General features: G+C 44.9%; 1 protein-coding gene across 1 annotated transcript; it reads left to right on the plus strand.

The window, feature by feature from the left end:
- Positions 1-907: 907 nt before the first annotated feature.
- Positions 908-20018, plus strand: LOC144163349 (solute carrier family 35 member E1 homolog). The gene is made up of 6 exons (XM_077694299.1): positions 908-1554; positions 1997-2067; positions 4077-4214; positions 8535-8660; positions 12840-13085; positions 18639-20018. The coding sequence occupies exons 1-6, from the start codon at positions 1230-1232 to the stop codon at positions 18807-18809; spliced, it is 1077 nt and encodes a 358-aa protein (XP_077550425.1). The 5' UTR covers positions 908-1229; the 3' UTR covers positions 18810-20018.
- Positions 20019-21982: the final 1964 nt, after the last annotated feature.

Genomic DNA, 21982 nt, shown 5'->3' on the forward strand with positions numbered 1-21982 from the left:
CCCTCGGAAAAGAAAGCCCGACTCGTTTCTTTCACGCCTTGCATAAAGGTGCGCACGCTTTTGAAATAGAAACGGCATCGGAGAGCGTCAAGCCGCCGTTTTGGGTGACGCTGTTTTGGGCAATTGCTCGTAAAAAAGTGACTGGAAGGCAAAGTGCGTTGAGTCGCTGTAAGTAGCAAATGCGGAAGCTGTTCTTTGCTGGTTTTATTAAATATATGAATTAGGGGCACAAATGAAATAAATTTGAGGTCACGTTGCTTACTACTATTACATCACGAATTCTGCTACTATGTAACGAACTGCTGCGCTATATTGACTTCCGCACGTGTGAACGAGGCTTTCGCATGGAAGCCCAAACATCTTTATTGTTTTGAAGACAAGAAAGATGTTGTGATTGATGTGTTTGATGTAATTGAAGTAATTGACTTGAATTTGCGATGCTTGTGCCAAACGCCATACAGCAAAGCCCACCTTAAGGAGCTCCGATGACCTGAATTCACGTTGGCAGGTCATGGACAGGCCACGGGTGATCCGTTCGGCTGAAGAGAAGGCAGTTACGCAGGCATCTACTCGTGAGCGTAATCGTGGGCGTGCTCGTGAACGGCGAGCGGACCCCAAAGTTCATGAGGCGGAAGTTTAGGCCAACAAAAGACGAAAGCTTTTAGTTGTCGCGGTGCATTGAGTGTGCATTGCAGGGACGAATACTTCTTTAACCACAAATAATCTTTCGGTTAACCCCCTTGTTTGTCTCTTTACTACGAATTTACCCGTCGAGACTAGTTTTCGTCCAGCAATTGACAAGGGCGATCTGAAACGCGAGAACGAACTTGGATAAACTTTGAAATTCCCGCGCGCCGGTTGCGCCCAACCGGATGCCGTTAAATGGAACCGGAAGTCGACGCAGGCAGACGTTTCCCGCGTCCAGCTGTGGCGGCTCGCTCGCTGGTATTTGCGGGCAGCGGTCTGCTGACACGGCCGACGTGGCCCATGTCGTCGCCTGGCCGCTGTCCATCATCAGTCCGTGTCTTGCGCCGCTTCCGGACTTTTGGAGCACTTCTCAACACCTGTTTCGCGAGTCCCCGGCGTACGGAGCTGTGCATCGCCATGTGTAGAGCGGCAGCTGCTAGCATCGCTGACGGCGGCGGGCACGTCAGTGGAAGGACCCGGCGGTAGCGCGTGGGACACGCAACGAGGCCACTCCACTTGGCTCTCAACTCGCGCCGATCGAGATGGGTGACGCGGCCCACACCGCCGAGATCGTCAAGGTGGTGATGCTGTGCGTGGTCTGGTACGGCATCAGCTCGGGCAACAACGTGGTGGGCAAAGTTGTGCTCAACAGTTTTCCCTACCCGCTAACCGTCACCATGGTCCAGCTGTTCTCCATCACCGTCTACTCGGGACCCGTGTTCGCGCTGTGGGGCATTCGGCCCTATCTGGACCTCGAGTGGGGCGCCTACATGCGCTGCATTGTGCCCCTGGCGTGCGGCAAGTTTGTCAGCTCGCTCACGTCTCACGTCAGCCTCTGGAAAGTGCCCGTCTCGTACGCGCACACAGGTGATTGGTTCACTCATTCATTCGATCATTAATCAGCGGCTGCTTTCCGTAACCGCTGTGTATGATGTTTGTACCGTTTCCTGCTTTCATTATCGATAACTCTACACGGAGGCTAACTTTATTTCTGTCAGACCAAGCTGATGAATGGAAAACGAAACTGTCAAGTAACTGCCTGACGAGTTCTTGCTGTGTGGGAGCCGATGATTGGCCTATATTTCAGTATTTTCTCCCTGAAACAGAAGGTTGTGTTCGTTCCACGTTGAACTCGCTTTCGGTACATATTTAAGTTTAGTTAATCTTATTCCACCGCTCTTGTAAGCAAACCCCCTGCTGCGTTCGCATATACCCCAACTAAGCAAGAACCCCGCGAAAAAATTGCTTAAACTTGATCACAGTGATCTTTAATAATTTGCTTCAACTGTTTTTTTTGTTCCCTTTTCAGTGAAAGCTACGATGCCTCTATTTACCGTTGTATTGTCTAGGATCATTCTCAAGGAAAAACAGACATGCATGGTGAGTTCCACTGCATTTGCTCGCTGTTGTGTTTTACGGGTATGCCTTGAACTGACGATGTGCCAACGCCTTGGTGAAGAATTACGTTTCTTAAATGTGGTAACATTTCCTTTCTTCAACCCATAACTTCATTTTCCTGTTTAATCCAGAAGGAATGGTGTGTCAGGTTACACACTGTCATGCCTGTCATGTGGCATTACTTAAAATCATGAGCTAAGATTAGGCGTAATCGGTAAGAAAACAGCTTTGGGGACAAGGCCATGTCTGCCAGCGCGGCATAGCCACAACTTGAAATGGGGCTAAATATTGAAGATACTCGAGTTCACGTAATCTAACCAGATGCAATGTAATGCTGCTACCGAGCGACCTGTTGCGTGATCATGTGCATGAAGCTAGTTTTTTTATATTGCTAGTAGGGAACGATGGATCATTCCATTGTTTCTTGTCTTCGTAAAGTTCCCGGTGCCACAATCCAAGGAGAACAAATTGTGGCACCTTTGCGTCAAGCCAAAAGAGACAATGTGCAGCTGTCAAGCTGCTATAACTTTTTTTGAAAAATAACACGCTTAGGCGTGCGCAGTAACATGTGAATATAAAAAGAGCATGGATGGTGCGCTCTGGTGAGTCACAGATCTTTTGCGTTGCAGCGCAAAACGGCGTCATATGGTGGCTATTTATTATAAACACAGCTGACACACTGCAGCGCAGTGTGTCCCGTTCTGCAGTTTGTTTAGTGTAAAAACGATTTGTCGAGCGCTGACCTACTGGGTGCTCTAATTTATTGCTGTACATATACAGAAGGGTTAGCTTAGGATGTTATGTGTTGCATACGGGGTCACTAAGTCCAGATGCAACAATGGTAATGGCAGCAAAATAATCCGCACTCTGGCCATAGTCGGTTGTGCTGCACTGACGGAAACTAGAACCACATCTTGCAGTAACTAGCATGCTGGGTTGAGTGGAACTTTGGTAGATTGGAAGATTGTAGACTGACTGCACATGCATCTGTCAATGCTGTCAGTGTAAAGCTCGGCGCGGTTTTTGACACCTGTTACGTGCTGTTATGTGCAATACAGCAATGCTTTGTATTTGTAAGGGCGAACATCCCTATGCATTTCATCACCTTGACGAATTGAAATCGGTGTTCGTGCTATAATTTATTCGTAGCCCTCCATTTATGTGCTTTCTCATATAAAACCGCAATTCCACTGAACTGCATGCGTGCTGAGTTGACAAATTCCAGACCTCCCCCAGGTCGAGTGTTGTCTGCCATTAGTGGCGGCATGTTAAGTAAAAACGGGGCCCAGTATTGCTGCAAGATTGTTTCTCATTTATGTTCACAATGCCAGCTATGGTTCAGGGTTGATAAGTGCCTGCCTATCACAGTTTCTTTTGGAAAGCCTTTTGTTGAGAATGGAAACAACAATCGTGGGGAAATCTTGCCCGCATTTTTGAAGGCGGCAACCAGAAAAACCGGTTTTGCCTTCCAGGCCCAAACTTCAAATGGTCGTAACTTCTGCTACAGACCAGATAGAACGATAAAGTTAGTCTTATTGCACTCTTTGATTTGTGCACAGTTCACGGGTTCCCTGTTCAGCTGCATGCCTCCAGTAGTTTTTTTGCAAAGGCTGTCAAAAAATTGAATATAAAAAACCAAATAAATTTGAATATAGTCATTTTACTCAAAAACAAATTTTATATCTACAATAAGAATGAGAAACTACATGTGCCCACCGATTTTTATCATAATAACTGTAAAAATAAAGTTTTTGATCAAAGACCCATGTGCCCCCTTAAAGTCCAAACCGGTCTCAAACGCAGTAAGTGATATACATTGCAGTGCAAAAGCTTTGTGAATAAATTGTCTTTATCAAGAACATGCAAGACCGTTTCTTGTTTATGACAGCTGTGGTTTTCCGCACTCGGAGATGACTTCGCACTGACGTGCATTTTGGGGCTGTCCGCTGTTTCGGCTGTTAAATTTGCTCCCCCTGTGTCGCTTGTTGCAGGTGTACATGTCTCTGCTGCCCATAATCGTCGGAGTCATGGTAGCAACGATGACCGAGATCTCCTTTGACATGACCGGTCTGATCAGTGCCTTGGTGTCGACCATCGGCTTCTCCCTGCAAAACATCTACACGAAAAAGGTGCTTAAAGCCGTCTACACGGTCGCATGTACCTTCAATGCAAAGACACTGGAGGGGGTAAAATAATCTGCACTTTAATGCCTGCACACTTTAATAGGGTCTAGGGCTAGCACACTACTACTTGAGCCATACAGTCAAGCCAGGTCAGCCACCGCCAGAGGTCAAAGTGTCGCAGAATGACGCCTGTGCGGACATTAAAGGGGCCATGCAGACGAAGTGCAAGTTTGTTTTATTCGAAAGATTTTCTGTTTTATTGTCTGGCAGTGAAGCCATATTCACTTAGAAATTAATCAATTCAGGTTAAAATTTTGATTCTCCCGCCAAATTGTGCGTTTTAGGGACGTCAGCAATGAAGTCATAAGGGCGCGTATTCAAACGAACTTCTAGTGCGCCGTTCGGCTCTGCAGCCTTGCTTGCCATCAGTCTTCCTAGATGGTGCTACTATACTTATCGACAGACCGTTGTCCGCCGTTGCTTTGTTTTTGATCGTATTTGCTCCCGGCTTGTTTTTGCTACTGTAGAAAGTAATCGTTTTGTTAAACTTCAGGTCTGTTTGACAAACACGATCATGTAAGACAATGTCGCTTACACCAGTTGGCCAGTGTCGTGTAAGACAATTCCAAAGCGGTGGAGTGCTGTGCAGCTAAAACAAGCGGAGTGCACCCAGTACCAACAGCAGTGCGCATCGGTACTTGTATGCTTATGTGCATTTTCAAAACTTTAATTGTTTACGGCACCATTCTTGCTTCTGCAAAATGAATATGCATTACATTTAAGTACATATAGCTCGTTCTGCAAGCTTATAAGCCCTGCCTAATTTGCGTTTGCTTTTGCCAGCCTCAGCCAATCACACAGGTGGGCACATATGACATCGTAGGTTCTGTTGCGGGAAATGAGCTAGTGGGTCACATGGCCATACCTGTTTTCCCTAATTATATAGCTTATGTACATTAAAAGTGGTGTCAGTATGATTTTAACGAGGCAATACTTCGAATGAACCAAACTTGTGTTTTGTCTGCATGGCCCCTTTAAAAAGTAACTCTGTGTACTGTTGTGTTTGTTGGTGCCCCGAAAGTTCCAAAAACACAGCTGGAATGTCGCCAATGGGTAAATTATACATGGAGTATTTCCATAGAAATGTAATGAATAGGTGCTCAGGCTTCTCTCCAAGCAGTGATCTGATGACGTCAATGTCAGGATTAGTAATTGTTCATCAATAGCGTGTCGGAGCATATGGTGGCTTTGTAATTGTGAGTGTACTGTTTTGGAGCGAAATGGTGTGTGGTTTGAGTACTGTTTTTTTTTTATTTATTTTTGTCTTAATCAAGTGTGGGCAGTGACTAAGGTATTATTTTTTATTTTGTTAGTTCATGTATTGTTTAATATTCTTTTTGTTTCCTCTGCTGAATAATCTACATTTACTGTATTGTAATGATTAACCCTTTGTGGTCCTTTGTCGGGTTATGCCCAATGGCGCAAAATTGTTGTAGCGGTTCGTTGTCGGGGGGTGTTCAAGGCTAACTTTTGCGGTTTTTCTCACTGCAATGCGCCCGCATACTTTGTGCACATGATGTGCCATCTCTTGAGAGATAAGTGAACTTTGTTAAAGTTTTCTCCTTTTTGCACTAGGGTGCAGCACAATGTTAAACTTGGCCTTTTTGGATGCCAGAACGTTTTCACGTGCGCGCTTTTCACTGGCAAGCATGGTCGTTTCCTTGTTGCATGCTCTGTATGGGGGTGCACTTAGCGCAAGGGATGGTGACTTAAGTGAGGAAGAGAACTGCGTGTCTCCCTCAGTTAGTGATGGCAGTGATTCTACAGAAGTGATTCTACAGAAGTCCACGATGGTGATGGAGACAGCACAGCCGTTGACTCTATCATTACAGTGAGCTTCATCTACTGTCCATAATTACGTAGTTCACAGTTTGTTTGAAGTTGGGGACCATTTTTCTCAAGTTTAGTCTTGTCGAGGCGCTCCTTGTCAATTTTTTTTTGGTTACCCTCTAGTTAGCCTCTGGTGTGCCAGTGATTTGTCAATAATCTGTACTTATTGGATCCCCAAGTTAACCCTTTGTGGTCTGTTGTCAGGCCTTGCCCGACACGGCCCAACATGGCTGTAGCGGTTCGCTGTTGGGGTACGCGCAACTTGGGTGTTCAAGGTTAAATTTCGCAGTTTCTTTCACTTTTTTCTCACAAGTGAGTAAAAGGTCTGGCCATTCTATTCGCGACCTTTACCCACTTTCTGGACAGGCCAAAAGTGCGTAAAAGGTGCGAACCAAAAAGGGTTAAGCTTGCCGAAAAGCGTGGATTGCCTGGGTCACTGTTTTACTTAACTTAAAGTGACAGTAAAGTTAGGTTTATTGGTGATGTTGGGTGTGTCATCGTGTGGGGGTAGTAAAGTAGCCGATGACGATGACGCAGGAGGTAGAGGATGAGAAACATCTATTTACATATTTACACGTATACACTAGTATTTACAGCAGACAATGAAGCGCAAACACAAGGCAAAACAAAAACTGAGTTGGAAATTAAAATGCACCGCTCGCACGAAGAGGGTATCTCTGCACGATCCCTGGTAGTGGCCCGGAGGCCAAAAAAGTGCCAAACCGCCGCGCAGTTGGCGAGAAATGTATGGGGCTCTGGCGCCCAGAAACCGCCACAGGTGCGACCGCTCTTGGTCACAACTCCGTACAAACTCAAACTCATTGAAGGATGCGCGCAGTTGCAAGTGAAGCCGCCTCCCCACAGCAGTGCACATACAAATTCGAAGCTTTGGCCTCCGCTCCCGCTGTCCGTCCCCGAAGGCCACGAGGAAAGGAAAGCCTTCCCCGACGCCGCGCAAGAAGCCGCTGCAAGGCCATTACGAACGGTTGTGACTCGCTGGTGCCAGCCACTGATCACTCCCGCCAACGGAGGGGGACCGCACATAACTACGAGAAGGGAAGGAGGTCCATCGGCGCTGCCATCGTTACAGGGACCATAATGATTACAAAAATTCTCGTTTCATTTGAACAAAGTAGCCTTTGATAACTCGCTCAACTCAATTTTGATGTCAAATAATGTTATCACTGCAAAAAGGATTACTCAAAACTGTGAACTTTCAAATTTACCGCTGTCAAATGTCAGCTGTGATGTCGCTTGGGAGCTACCAAAAACACAGTGATTGCCACGTTAACTCCATGATAACATTCAAGCGGAACCAAAGGCAAGACTACAATCACAGTGTGTTGTTCATTGGCGGTAGCTTTTGTCAGTGACCACCAGTTACACAACCTAGCTCCCGTGATGTCGTAGGAGTTTGAAAAAGTTGCTTCGGAGCTTCTGCTCTTTCATCATTTCGTTATTATGTAGCTGAATTCGTCGTTTAGGTTAAAATTGGTTGGATTCTTATGTGCCATTGTTTGTAATGATTGAAAAATGTACAGGTTTGTTTTATTCAAAGGGTTTGGTGCTTTATAGTGCTCCCAGCACTTGTCTGGCAGAAAACGCTATGTCACTGAGAAATTGAACAATGTGAGCCAAAATTTTTATTCTCCCGCTGTATCGTGTAAAGTTTCGTGATGTTGACAATGACATATCCAGGGCAGGTTATAAAACATAGGTTAGCAAGTTTTAGTAAGTGGAACATTTTTTGTCAGCCAGGTTAACGTGTGCCTTCACAGATGGCGCAACAATACGCTGAAGAACCACTGTCCACACACAGTTTTTCTGACCGGATTTGTACCTGTTTTACTGTTATGGCTGATAGTAATCATGTCGTAAAATATTCTGTATGACTCGACAGGAAGGGCCACGTAAGTGGCAGTGTTGCTTATGCCAGTTGGCCAGTGTCAGGTCAAAGAATTCCTGCGACGGCTGTGCAGCTATAACCAGCATAGTGCGCGCAAGAGACACTGGTGCTTTTATGATTACGTGTGCGTTCGTAACTTCCATTGTTTACCGCACCATTCTTACTGCTATAAAAGGAATGTGCACTAAATTTAAGCGCAAATAGCTCATTCTGCAAGCTTATAATCCCTGTTTAATTTGTGTCCGATTTTGCTGGCCCCAGCCAATTGCAACAAGCTGCCCGTAATACGACATGAGTTCATTGCGGAAAAGCAGCTAGGCTTTCACGACCCTATTCCCTATTTTCCTCATTATACAGATTATTTTAGTGAAGTTTGCGTTAAAAGTGGCGTCAGTGTTGTTCTAACGAGATAATCTTTTGAATGGACCGAACTTGCATTCTGTCTTCATGTCCCCTTTGAGTGATACAAATCTTTATTGCTTTGGTTGTTTGTTCATGGCTTGATTGACATGGGCTGACGTTTTGTGCAGGTGATTCGTGACACCAACCTTCACTACCTTCGGCTGCTGCACACCTTTGCGAGGCTGGCGCTCATTTTCTTCATCCCGGTGTGGTTGTTGGTTGACGCACGCCGTTTCAGCAAGGACACTTCTTTGGTAAGCGCTGCCGGATTCTTGAAGGTGAACATTTTGACAGACTTCTGTCTGGTTGGGAAGTTACTAAACTGAAATCTAATTATACTCCAACCAATGCATAGACAAAACCCGACGTTTCAAAGCCAGCTCGGCTTCTTCTTCAGGGGTGACTGGGGCCACACTGCAGCTGTGTCTTATAGTCTTTCACTGTTGCTGCCCTCGCGCAAAGCCCGTCGCTGCGGCACGTAATCCGTGTGTGTACACCGAAGGGAGAGTACCAAGCGAGCGATTAAGGTTCCCAGGGGTTTGCTGCATATGCCACGACTCATAGAAAAGCCACTTCCTCCAGTTCGTTTCCCTTTCGAGGATGGCCGTTCCGGAGAAGTCAATTTTGTGGTCGACCACTTCACAGTGTTCGGCGACTGCGCTGCGTTCTCTATTCTGTTTCCGTACGTCGTTTTTCTTGCATGGGCAAAAGTATGTGTTGCCGCTTTTCAGAAATGGCAATGCCCACACATTCTGTACGTGCAGGCGAATGCTTAACGAGAACCCCAGGAGGGCTGTCCCCATGCAAGACACTTTCAAGTGCCTACAGGGTGTGTGACGCATCACAACTTAAAGGGGCCATGCAGACCAAATACAAGTTCGTTGTAGTCGAAAGATTTCGTGTTTTATAGTGTCCCCAGCGCTTGTCCGGGAGCAAACGATGTCGTATTCACTGAGAAATTAATCAATTTAGGTTAAAATTTTCATTCTCCCATGAAATTGTGTGTTTTTGTGACGCCTGCCATGAAGTCATGAGGGCGGGTATACAAACGAACTTTCAGTGTGTTATTAGGCTCTGCAGCCTTGCTTACCGTCAGTCCCCCCAGATGGCGCTACCATAGTCAGCCGCAGACCGTTGGCCACTGTTGCTTTGTCTCTGACCGTATTTTGTCCTGGCTTGTTTTTGTTACGGTAGAAAGTAATCGTTTCGTCAAACATGGGGTGTGCTCGACAAACAGAATCGGGTAAGAACGTCACTTACGCCAATTGGCCGGTGTCGTGTGAGACAACTCCAAAGCGGTGAATTACTGTGCAGCTAAAACAAGCATAGTGCACCCAGTACCAACAGCAGTGCGCAAGTACCCAGTACCAATAGCTCATTCGGCAAGCTTGTAAGCCCTGCCTAATTTACGTTTGCTTTTGTCGGCATCAGCAAATTGCACAGCGGGGCATATGACATCATAGGTTCTGTTGCGGGAAATGAGCTAGTGGGTCACATGGTCATTTTCTTTTTTCCTAATTATGTAGCTTATTTGAGCGAAGTGTGCGTTAAAAGTGGTGTCAGTACGATTCTAACGAGGCAATCTATCAAAGGAATCAAACTTTTTTTGTCGGCATGGCCCCTTTAAGCAACACTCAATAGAACATTCATTGCTCAGAATTTTGACTGTTGTACTGAGGTTCATTTGAGCAGTGTAACTTGCAGGTCATTATGCTCACTTCACATCTCACTTTCGCTGTCAAAAGTAATGCCATTTCCATCAGCGTTTTTGTTAACTGCAACAGGGCAGTTGTGACTGTTCTGAATGCTACCTTTATGATACCTTTGCCTTGGGTAGGTGTAATCCACCTCTGACCAGAAAAAATGAAAATTGCTAAGCAGCTGCAAACTGTTACAGTGTCCTGTGGCTCCAGGTCTTGTTGTTGCGGACACCTGCAAGTACTGAGAGGATGTCTATCTCGTCGCATATGTTAAAGAGGCACGAAACTGTAAAGCAAGTTGCATATACCAGTAGCTTGCACTTGTGAAAATGCAAATGTACCGCTCGCAGCAGTGGTTGCGTATTAATGAAGAAAAGAAAAGTAAAATAGTCAGAAACAGATGTTGCGGGCTCATTTGCTTTTCTGCACGACTATTTGTGATGTCGTCAGTTGTGAGCGGTAAGTGTGTTCTTGATAAAAAAAGTAAAGCAAAGTAGGGGGGGCACCTACGCATCAAATAAATGTATTTGTGAACTTCTTCTTGGCACTTGCTTTTAAAAAGGAACAGACCTTGGCTGGTAAAACGTAAAATGGGCCACTTCACTACTCCATTGAATTAACACTTACAGCATGAACAATTAGATGAAGGATGAAAGAGAGTGGTTACACGGACAAGAGCGGTTACACGGACAAGCGCTTGTCCGTGTAACCACTATTTCGTCCTTTGTCTAATTGTTTGCACTGTAAGCATTAATTCAATGGAGTGCTAACTCGCCCAAACTCTCTCGTTAATTAGTTCACTACTTCAGGTGGTTGGCTTCGCTTTAATTTTGAAAGGCAGCACTACTGATGAAGCACTCAGCATATCCAGAAGATATGTTCAGCCAGGAAGGCAGTGGGAACCAGTGTAGAAAAGGATCCACCAGTGTAAAGCGAATCGGTGGCTGAAAAACTAAGTGTTTCTGCGAATTCCACTGTATGTCGTGTTCAGAGCCCTCAGTGGCATTGTGGCCCATTGTTGCATTGGACCGTCGTACGGGGCTTCAGGATAACGGGTATAGTTTCTGTTTCATAGAAAAAGCGCTTTCCGTAATGCCTGCTGCTTACGCAAAGTTCTGCTTACACAACAGGTGCAGGAAACAGAATTCAGTTTTGGAGCGTTCGCACTGAATGGAAAAACCAATAGTGAGGCCATTCCTTACTTCTGTGTAACATGCTCTGTCAAGACAACTGGGTAGCAGTGCGCTCTGCGTTAAAAGCAGTCTGGGACCTTAAAGTCTTCCCCAGAGGACTTTGTAGGAAAAATATAGAAACGTGTGTCTTGAGTACGGCTACATAGATACAAGAGCTGTTTGGAGGCATAACTGGTTCCCGATTGTAGCTGACGACAAACAGCCGTGTACATTCCACACAAGACTGGGAAGTACACTTTTCCTGCAGAGGTTTTAGAAAGAGTAAGCGTCATGACCTCCAACACGTAAGAATGAATAAAGCGCAACATCAGTACTCCGGACCAAACCTTGGCTCCCCTGATTCCAATGCAAGGAATGTGATGAGAATAAATTTTAAAGCTGTTTCTGCAAGGCTAGGGATGCAGACTTGCTGGCTTGCTAGTTCGCTATCTTGCTTACTGGTTTTCTCAGAAAGAAAGTTTGCTTCCACATTTCGGGCACTTGACAACTTTCTCAGATGAAAAATTGATTGCCATTGTGTTAGAGCGGAAGCTCTACTACGCTACATCTTTCAAGGTCATTCATCAGGCGGCAATGACCTTCAGCCACCATCATGCAAGCTGCAGCATGCAGGCTGCACTGTTGTACCATGTGACAATGCCAGGGCGAAACAGCTGCTTTGCCTCCGATTGATCGCTCAGCAACGGCCTGGCCGTCTTTCAGCGCAAGTGAACCACGTGACTAGGCGTTGATTGTGCAAGCATTGTGCTGACTGACCCTACAGGAGAAAGGAGTAGAGAAACGCATGATCCACCCGCACGAAAGTTTGCAGTGCTTGGTTCTTCAGTCTCGCCATCGACCACGCATAGGCTGAGGTCTCTGTGTGGGCCCTTCAGTGCAAGCGAGAGGATGAATCCAATTGTCCAGTAGATATAACGTATTTTCATGCGTATAACCCGCACCAAAAAATGCGAAACTTTCGGCAGCAAAGTAGGGCTGTGGATAATACGCGGGTTTTTTCCTTTAGTACAGCTTCACTGCAATGCGTGTTCTGCCATATGCATTAACACTGACTAAGCCTTCCATGGCAGCGATTGTACAAAACATACAAGGACAAGGAAGAAAAAACAAGGACGAGCGCACTCTAACAACTGAATTTTATCAGGGAATTGTGACTTTCGCCTGGCAGTCAGTGTATTCTACTTGCTAAGTATACGTTTTTTCTGTCTACATAGTATGTGATGTGTTGCTTGAGCAGTAGCTTTGGTGCAGCCTTTCCTGTATGAAATGTGCGGGCAATACGCGAGGATTTCTTTTTTTCTTTTCCTGTGGGGTGAAAGTGGGGGTGCGGATTATATGCAGGGGCAGGTTTTACGCACAAAGATTTGGTAGCTAGACAACAGGCTGCGATGTCTGAAGCAAAGGCAAACTTTTATGAAACACTGCGCGCAGTCTTTGCTTTTTCTCGTGACAAGTAGCTTTGAAAGTGCGAAACCTGAGCCGTTGCCGCTTCTCCCCCCCCCCCCCCCCCCCCCCCCCCCCCTTCCTCCCGGTGGCGCAGTTCAAGCAGTCGGACGGGTTCACCATCCTGCTGCTGCTGTTTGTGGACGGGGCGCTCAACTTTGCCCAGAACCTGGTGGCCTTCACGGTGCTGAACATGGTGTCGCCGCTGACCTACTCGGTGTGCAACGCCACCAAGCGCATCTCGGTCATCACCGTCTCCCTCCTGCTCCTGCACAACCCCGTGACCCCACTCAACGTCCTGGGCATGCTCACCGCCGTGCTGGGCGTCCTCTGCTACAACAAGGTGAGCACGCTGCTGCAGGCATTCGTGGCTAGGGGGCATGCTCGTTTCGAGGGCTGAGGCAGGAGGCAGGCATGTACCGTACTTACTCGCGTAATGACCACACTTGTTTTTCCAAAAATATGGTGCAAATTTAGGGCTGCGTTCATTACGCGAGGTAAATTTTTCGCGAAAAAAAGTTTCAGCGCAGAAAACGCAAGCAAGTTGGAGGTCAGAATTTTGATGATAGGTCTCATGAACATAATAACTCCACGGACCACCGTCAGCCGCATTGCAAAGTGACTCAAAATGTAGTGTTTTCATGAATTACGGAACACGCTGGAATGAGTTTGGTGCGAGGTGAGAACATGTCGACCAATAAGTGGCTGCTGCTGTCCCAATGCGGGACACGGCTGCCGACGTAGCAAGCTGAGAGTTTTTTTCTTTGTCTTGTGAGTACATTATGTGCATTTAGTTTCTTCCGCACCAATAATGAACTCATGCTTGCCGATATCGCTAATATCGGCAAGTCTGCGGCAATGTCCGCAGCCATGTCCGCTTTGAAAGGGGAGAAAACATATTTAAGCATGATCACCGTCAGCTGGAGTTGGCACACATACGGCATATGGCTGCAGCAAGTTTGGGGTGTGATCATTGTGTGGGAAATTAAAAAAATCGTATTTTGACAACGAACTTCAGGGGTGCAATCACTACGCGAGTGCGATCATTATGCGAGTAAATACGGTACGGGTTGTTGCCACAACGTATTGTAGGCGCCTTAAAATGTTTCTTTTCAGCAAATCGCTCGCTGATTTGTGTACAAGTTTCGCAGGAAGGTCAGATTTTGGGCTATATTTTGTTCAACATGAAGGGATGACCATGAGGGTGATTTTGGGTTTTGTGGGATGTGCGGGGACTCTCACTGCTCTTACTGGACCAAGGCCGTTGCTCGGAGGCTCCTGGGGCCCTTAAACATCGTCATTTGCACTTCTCGTTCTGAGCGTCTTCAAGGTTTAAATTAGGGGCCCTTTACGCAGATTTGTTAGCTGTTCTTAATGTACCTCACTCATCACATCACTATTATAGGCACACTGACATTGAAAGACCATGCAGCATAGACTTGGCACTCTTTGGCCTTAGATGCTCTTGCATCCATAAAACACGCATACTACTACTGCATACCTACCTAGTTTATTTTAAAAAAAAAAGTTGCTATGATTGCTCCGTAATTTATCGGTGAAAACACAAAGGCATTGCATTTTGTTGCAGCAGAGGTTTTACAAAGCACACCAAATTGTGGGTGACATAGTGGGAAAGAAACAGCAGAGGGCCCCACCGAATTGATCAATGGCTGTTGACAGGATGCTTAACATAGCTTGCTAACACTGCCCACGGTCATAACTAAAATGATTAAAGCGAAGCTTTAGTGCCCTCATTGATGCAGTTGTACGCCAATACTCCCAGCAGAAAAGCCAACTTTCTCTGACGACGATGATGAATGATCCTGGGTGAAGTGGTGAAAAACAAACAAACAAACAAAAAACAAACAACTGGTTCCCGCGGCCGGAATCGACCCTCGGTCCCTCGCGTTATGAAGTCGGTGTATATCTGATTGCTCCATTTCGACGTGGTCAAAGCGAACGCCAAGCGGCATGTACTGATTCACACCATACACCCTAAACCAAAACGTTAGGCCCACGGAGTGCACGTCCGAGAGTTGCTATGGGTATTCCAGAAAAGGGCTTCATACCTCCAGAGTAGGGCATACTCGCAGTTTGGGATTGGCCAACCAAGGAATCCAGCGGGAGAAAGCTTTGCTTTTAACCATTGTCATCGTTACACGGAGGGGTGCGTGATTTTTTGTCCGACGAAATGCAAATTCCCTACACAATATATTTCCCTGGGGAGTCGGCTAACAAGTGGTGCCACCTAGTCAGGTTTTTAGTCCGTACCATTTGTCTTGCCTGCTGAAAGTCCTTGGCTAGACCCCTTTCTAAACAAACACTCCTTGTGTTTAACGTACACACTTTCTGCCTACAGGGTTCATATCCATGGTTACTATTTTCTGCACATTATGAATGGTGGTGGCATCCATTGGCACCGAAACGAAATGCTTGAAACTTGTTTGCAAAAGGTCCAGTGTTCGCTTTTGGTGTGGATGGGTGGCATTGTTCATGGCATGAAAAAGCTCTGCAGAGACGGACCCCACTGATGAAAATTGTGTTTGATTTCTAAATAGCCAGATTAGTGCAGTCACAAGTTAAATACTAAACGAAATATACCATAAAGTGAGACATTCAGTCAAATTTTAAGTGCACAGAAGCGGCCTGTTCTTAAAAAATATATATTTTTAATGTCTTTAACATTGCAACACCCTGTATTTTTGCCCAGTCTGATTAGGGTGCATGTTATTTTCATAGCTGGAAGAATGGATGTGGTGTCTGCACCATTTGCATTCTCTTCTTGAGGGGTGTCAAATTTTAGATATTCACCGGGTGGCTATGAATTGGGACCAGAAGCGTTGTTTCTCTCCAGGAACATGACCGATGCACCCCCTTCCTATTTTCCCCAATGTGATGGCACTGTTATGGATAGTGGCCCAGAGGAGCCTAAAAACGTAGGCAGTCATTTTTGTATTTCGAGCCTTGTGCCTCATCTCTCCCTTTAAAATGTTGTCTGAAGGAATTAAGGTACGCTTTTTTTGTTCAGGCTTTTCTTGTGTTTCATATACAAATAAAAAAACGAAATTTGGGTTCTTGTTTGCCATTTGGCAAGTTGGTAAAGCACCTACCTGTCTTGTGCCACAGTTGCTGCTGTGATGATTTGCTTGTGCAGTCTGCTAGGAGCGCTTTGCCAAGTGCGATATGCTCAATCCACGATGTGCCAGTATTTTACTTTTGGCATTTTTCAAACTTTTCTTGTGCATTAGGTGCAAAGACAGTTTCTCTTTTTATCAAAGCACTTAGTGTGCTGGGTGTAGAAAGATCAGGTAAGGAGGAGAGGGAGATGGGAGGCTGCCGATTGTCTCGAAAGGCGTCAACTTCTTCTTTCTTTGTTACTTCTGCCTCTTGTTCTGCACCTTCCCCCCTTGGAAGATGCAGGTCTCATCTCCAGAAAATGTCATGTTGGGACCCCCCTGTCCCCAGGGGCACCGGTCATCGTCTCTTTTTGTTGCAATGTCTGTGCGGTCGAAAAGCTCTGCTGCTGTTTATTCTGTACTTGGGGTAGAGGCATCGGTTGACCTTTCTTGGGGCTCAGCTTTGCTCTTCCTCTGTATAGTGCCTCCCTGAAGACAAGGGCACTTCTGGCGATGTGCTGTTTTCCGTGCCACGCTTGCTTCTCGTGGGATGGCACTCCTTGCAATACTTTGGTGATGCCTTGAGGTTGAAACACTCTCCTCGCCAGGTGTATGGTCTTCCTTGGCTGTCTGGTCGGTTAACGCTATCTCATCCACTTTACTACGTTCTCCTTTTCTATTTTGCCTTTCATCAGAGAGCATTCACGGTACCGAATTTCAAACCAATGTGCCATATTTTGCAATCTATAATCACTGTTCTGTAAGATGCATTCCCAACTTTTTGCAAACTTCTAAGCAAGAAGTAGTGTTCAAGATGCACCTATATTCACTGCCTTGCTGCAATGAAAGGAAGCTTTTTTTTTTCTGGCATCTAGAGGTTTTCAGTGTCCGTAGTTTTATTTAGAGGCACACGCAGCTACAGAATCATGGCTAAAAAGAGCAGGGAAATCGGCGGCACCGCTGCAACCTCATCCAATCTGAGGGCTCGAGCCAAAAGTCGAGTCCTGTCTGCACGTATGGAGAGCAAAGAAAGGCTAGATGGGACGAGCCATTTTATCTACAAGCTGTCAGGCCGAAGCAGCGAGGGCTGTGCTGTTTGTAGCAACAGAAAAACAAAAGCGGGCAGTAGGAAAAATATGTAGTTTGGCAAAACCTGTCGTAAAAACCATGACATGCACATAGGATAATGCTTCGAGTGGTTTCACACGCTGTTAAAATATTGGTAAAGGAGTTGCAAGCAGGATGCGAAAGAAAAAATAAATATCCTCCGAGTTTTTCTTGCATGGTTCGGGGTTTTCTTTGCGGTGCCAGAAACTGGCAAAATAGCTGCGGACCAGACTGGCCGGAAACTGGGAAAAATGTCCTGACTGCAAAGGGTGCAGCCCTAGAGACAACAGTCAGGTTGGTTTGACTAAACTAGGTAAATTCCAGACTGCACGGGCCTGCCAATGATGAGTAATGAGAAGGGAACAAACAGGACCTGTTTTATCACACTGTAACTTATAAAGAAATCGTAGCATCATTTCAGGCTAAAACGCAATTGGTTTTGTATTGCATTTGAACTCTTAAATAGATTGTAGCATCATTTCAGGCTAATACTCAATTTGTGCGAAAACTAAGCTTGAAATGGAAAACTTTTGACAGGAAAGTGTGTTATTTATTTATTTATTTATTTATTTATTTATTTATTTATTTATTTATTTACAATACTGCCAGTCTCTTCCCGAGACCATAGCAGCTGGGCTTGCAGATTTTACATACACGTAGTCTACACAAACAGCAGAAACATGCGGTAACAAAAAGAAAGAAGAACTGCAATCTGAAACGCGGATGGTCGTTAAAGTATACACAGCAGAATACGAAATATGTTTCAGTTATACATAAAAATATTTACAGAACAAACGATAAACACAAAAAAAACAAATTATTTCAAAACACACATTTGTAGCGGGAAATACATAAAAACACATTTCAAACCTCAGTAACGCTAGCAGAAAAGGAATGTTATATGAAAAGGGATAAAACACTAGAAATAATTGCACACATGTAGAGTCCTCGGCCACTCAAACAGTTCAATTGGAGGCTGTAATGCATCTACCAATGAAGGCACGGTGGGCTCAGATGTTGCATTTTCTATTTTTGAGGCAAAGTCCTTTAGCAAATTTGTGTTAGCAACGGAGGGGTCTAAACTATTCCATTCTCGTATAGCTAGGGGAAAAGGGGAGAACTAGGGGAGAAGAAGTGTCGTTGAGGCCATAGAGTTTCATACTAATATATACTAGAGGGAAATCTGTCGCTGCAGTCGTGGGCCGGCGTGGGTGGCGCCATTGCCGCTAGCGACGTTCCTCGCCTACTTGGCTTAGCTAGCCATACGGCTTCTTTTTTGTCTCGAAGCCAAAATCAACAAAAGAGAGTAACATTTTTTTTCTTATTCATCGTACATGAAGCTTCTAAATCTTTACTGACAAATTAATCTTTTTGGAGGTTCAATTTTATTAAAACAAAACAAATTTGATGAACCTTCTACAGTGATATTGTTGCTTTTTTGCAGCCAGAGCCAACTTTTCAGCCTTTTCATGAGCCATGCCAAGGACAAGTGGAACGTACCTGCCCGGTACATGACGGAACGCTCGCTGAAGCGCAGCTCCCCTAGACAGTGGCGCCAGATTTCCCTCTAGTGTATATTACTATGAAACTCTATGTTGAGGCTCAGATAACAGAAAAGTGTTTTCGATTTCGTACTAAATGTCGACGCTGACGTTCTTCCTTGCAACCAACAGGCGAAGTACGATGCCAACAAGGCAGCCCGGAAAGCCCTGCCGCTGTCGTCTCACGACATCAATCCGTTGATCAGGACAGCCGATCAGCACAAGCTGGTCGGCGCCCCGAACGGTGTCAATGGGACCCTACACCTTCTCAGCCCCTACAACGAGAAGCTAATGGGACTTTGACAGGAGAAAGCCACTAGTGCCAGTGAACCGTGCGTGGAATAGGTTATACTTACCGGTGTGACTGCTGTGAAACTTGTTTCCCATGGGACTTGTTTTACAAGAAGGAACTTCATTACCCAATTGTGTCGGATGGAATCGACTGCGGTGACGTCAACGTGACCGCGGTGCCTACAGCAACAGAAGTACTTGCGTGTGTGCATCGGGCTGACTGCTCTGCCATTTTGTGGAGTGAGGGTTGAGGCCTTTAGGTACGTTTACAAGCCCACTTCTCTGCAAGACTCAATTTTTCACCGCTGTCTTCAAATCGTGCGCCGACGAGAACTGCTAATGGGATGTGGTTTTTTTTTCAATTGCTGTTTTAATTGTGCATATTTGTAGCGGTATATTATAGGTAGGAACGATGGCTTTCATTTATGAATCTCTAGATGCTTGTTAGTTAAATCTCTTATTTCGTATAATGACAGTGAGAGAAGGCTGGTGTTGCCTTTTTTTTTTAGTTTTTCAGTATGTGCGAATTTATCACTTGTTGCCGCCATTGCATAACTGGTTGTGGGGCCCTTGCTTCTATTCGTTAGCGTTACGCTTTTTGTATTGCACAAATGCACTAGTATGGGATACTTAAGGCACGATTTAAGATCTACGCCATCTTTCCAGCACTTGTTACACCCTGTTGTCACTAACGGCACCGAAACTATTTTTTGTTGAGCAACGTTGTCTCTCAACATAACGAGGCAGAATGTCAGCCCAGGCAGTATAGGGAGCTGAATTTATATGGTTATTGTCTTCGGAGAATGAATTTTTTTTTTCTGAAGTAGCCGAGTGTTTGTTTTGTAATTCCGTATTATTATTTATAAGTAATGCGTGCACCACAAAATGCAGCACACGCGATATCGTTGATGTGCTTGCAGACTTGTAGTGATTGTCTTGAGTGTTAATCAGAAACACTTGGTAAAGGTGTTGCGATATGCATATTTATTGCAATTAAATTATAACATAATGGCTAACTTTCTACACGGCCTTAATTCTTGCACCAGTTGGCAGTAACTAGGAAGTTGACATGGATTGCCAAGCTTTTGCGCTTCTTTGACATTCTAGTTTGAGGTGTGGCAGATACCCTTCTGCGGTTGTGAACACGTATAGTGACTAGTGTGCTTATATGAAGCAAAAAGCTCTACATTCTATGTAGTGTGCAAATGAAGTAAAAGTTCTCTCTAAAAGACTTTTAAATATAACACCTTTCGATTATGATAAATTATTAGCGCTTCACTGGTTAATATATGACCACATCTGCATGCTCAGTTTAATGAACACCGCAATTGAAAACCTCGAGTTTGTTTCTGTTGTCTGCGTTAGGTTTCTTGATGCAGTGTGCAAATGACCGGTGACAGTGGATGTGATGGAACGTATCCGTAAAGCACGGCTAGTCATCTGTTCAATCTAATGCAACTCGTTGTTTTGGCGAATAGTGTCAAAATACGCTGGTGTTGTTTTTGTGTGTGTATTCCCCTTTTTTACCACTTTTACATTTGTGCAGCTGCAATATTTATGCTTCACTGCGGTAAAGTTTATCACACCTTGCATTTCATCGCTTAGCCGATTTGTTGTCAACGCACAACATTCCTTCTAGCTCTCCTGCCTGCAGCGTATATATTGGACTGCACAATCTTCTACCCTTATTCTGCAAACAGTTGGCTGCTTGAATCGGAAAGTCTTGCCACTTCATGAGTACTGCACATTCCTATCTTACTTGTAGAGTTTAATTTTTTGACCAGGTGTCTCGCTCAGTAGACAATGCCGACACATGTAGGGATGGCTGAAATTGTGGAGGTGCAAGCTCTTTTGTATTTATTTGTGGCTTTTTTATTCCATGCGGATATAAAAAGAATATGCAGGGTGTTTTTGTTTAGTTGCGCCAAGTTCATGCAAAAGAAAGGGGAGAGCTCGACACATTACACTTTTTGTGAGTGCTTATGTGTCTTGGCAGCCTATAGATGACTCAGTGATTAGTCTTTAGTTAACAAAAATTTCTGAACTTCTTATTTACAGGTTTTAAGGCACATGCCCATTTTAGAAAAGTGGAGCCAGGTAATAAGTAAAGTTAGCCTGCCTCCCGAAAATTCTGGATCTGGATTTTGGGTCCAGATTTGGGGCCGGAGTCATGCGTTCCTTAAGTGAGGCCGCAGGTACAGTAGCATTCTAGATCATGTTATGCATTTAGTCCTAAAAGTGAACTAAAATGGCAATGTATTTAAAGCCAATTTTGGGGACGTAGATCTTGGACTCTAAGCCACTTCACAGATTTTAGGGTTTTGTAATGTGAAGAAGGTTTATTTACTAGCTGGCGCCACTTTCCTGATACAAACATGTGCCCCAAAAACAGTAATTAGAAAGACATTTATCGGGCTTTCTTAAGCCATAAGACTATTGTCATGATCATTGAGTTTTTTAGTGGCCGTAATGGCATGTAAGCGTTTGCAAGGATGCATCTAGTGTGTACTCTTTCTGTTCAAGTATTAAGTGTGACAGAGGAAGATAAGAGCCCTGTATGTTGTCTGTGTGTGTAAGTGAGATGTTGTGAACATAACTTTTCATACCTTGCAACTACAAGTTTAAATTTAATGCTTCTGAACTTGTGACAAAATGGCTATGTCCGCACAAACTTCCTGGGATGAAACCAGCAGCTACTAAATGAAATGAAGGCTTTCTGTAGCCAGTATGGTACCACCCCTTCGTGAGTTCTTCATAGACCAATAAATCTGGATGAATCAACCTATTCTTGAAGGTTACTTTGGTGTAATTCACGGCCCAATGCCTTCTCACACTCTATGGAGTAAAAAAACCAAGTTCTGTTCGGGCCGAATAGAATTGAGCACAATAATCGTGTAGTAGTTTTAGTTGTGGAGAGGACAGGTGGTAAGGCATGTAAAAATAAGTTGCACTAAATGTCTTGATCGCTGCTGTCAGCATGGGTAGTTGTGCTGTTACCAGCTGGTAGTTTCTGTTGCTTTTGCTTCTGAAGTTGCTCGTGTTACATGTAAGAGAGCATCTCGAAAGCTGGTCAAATAAATTCAGCAGGCTGAACAAATTGCCAACGCAAGTTTTTTCTCCAGTTGATGTCACACACTCAGCATTAAATCTTGCTGGTAATAAAATACAAAGCCATTTTGTGTGTA

Source organism: Haemaphysalis longicornis, unplaced genomic scaffold, assembly GCF_048455015.1.
Source record: "Haemaphysalis longicornis isolate Haplotype H1 unplaced genomic scaffold, Haemaphysalis longicornis Haplotype H1 scaffold_12, whole genome shotgun sequence".
NCBI classification, from domain to species: Eukaryota; Metazoa; Arthropoda; class Arachnida; order Ixodida; family Ixodidae; genus Haemaphysalis; species Haemaphysalis longicornis.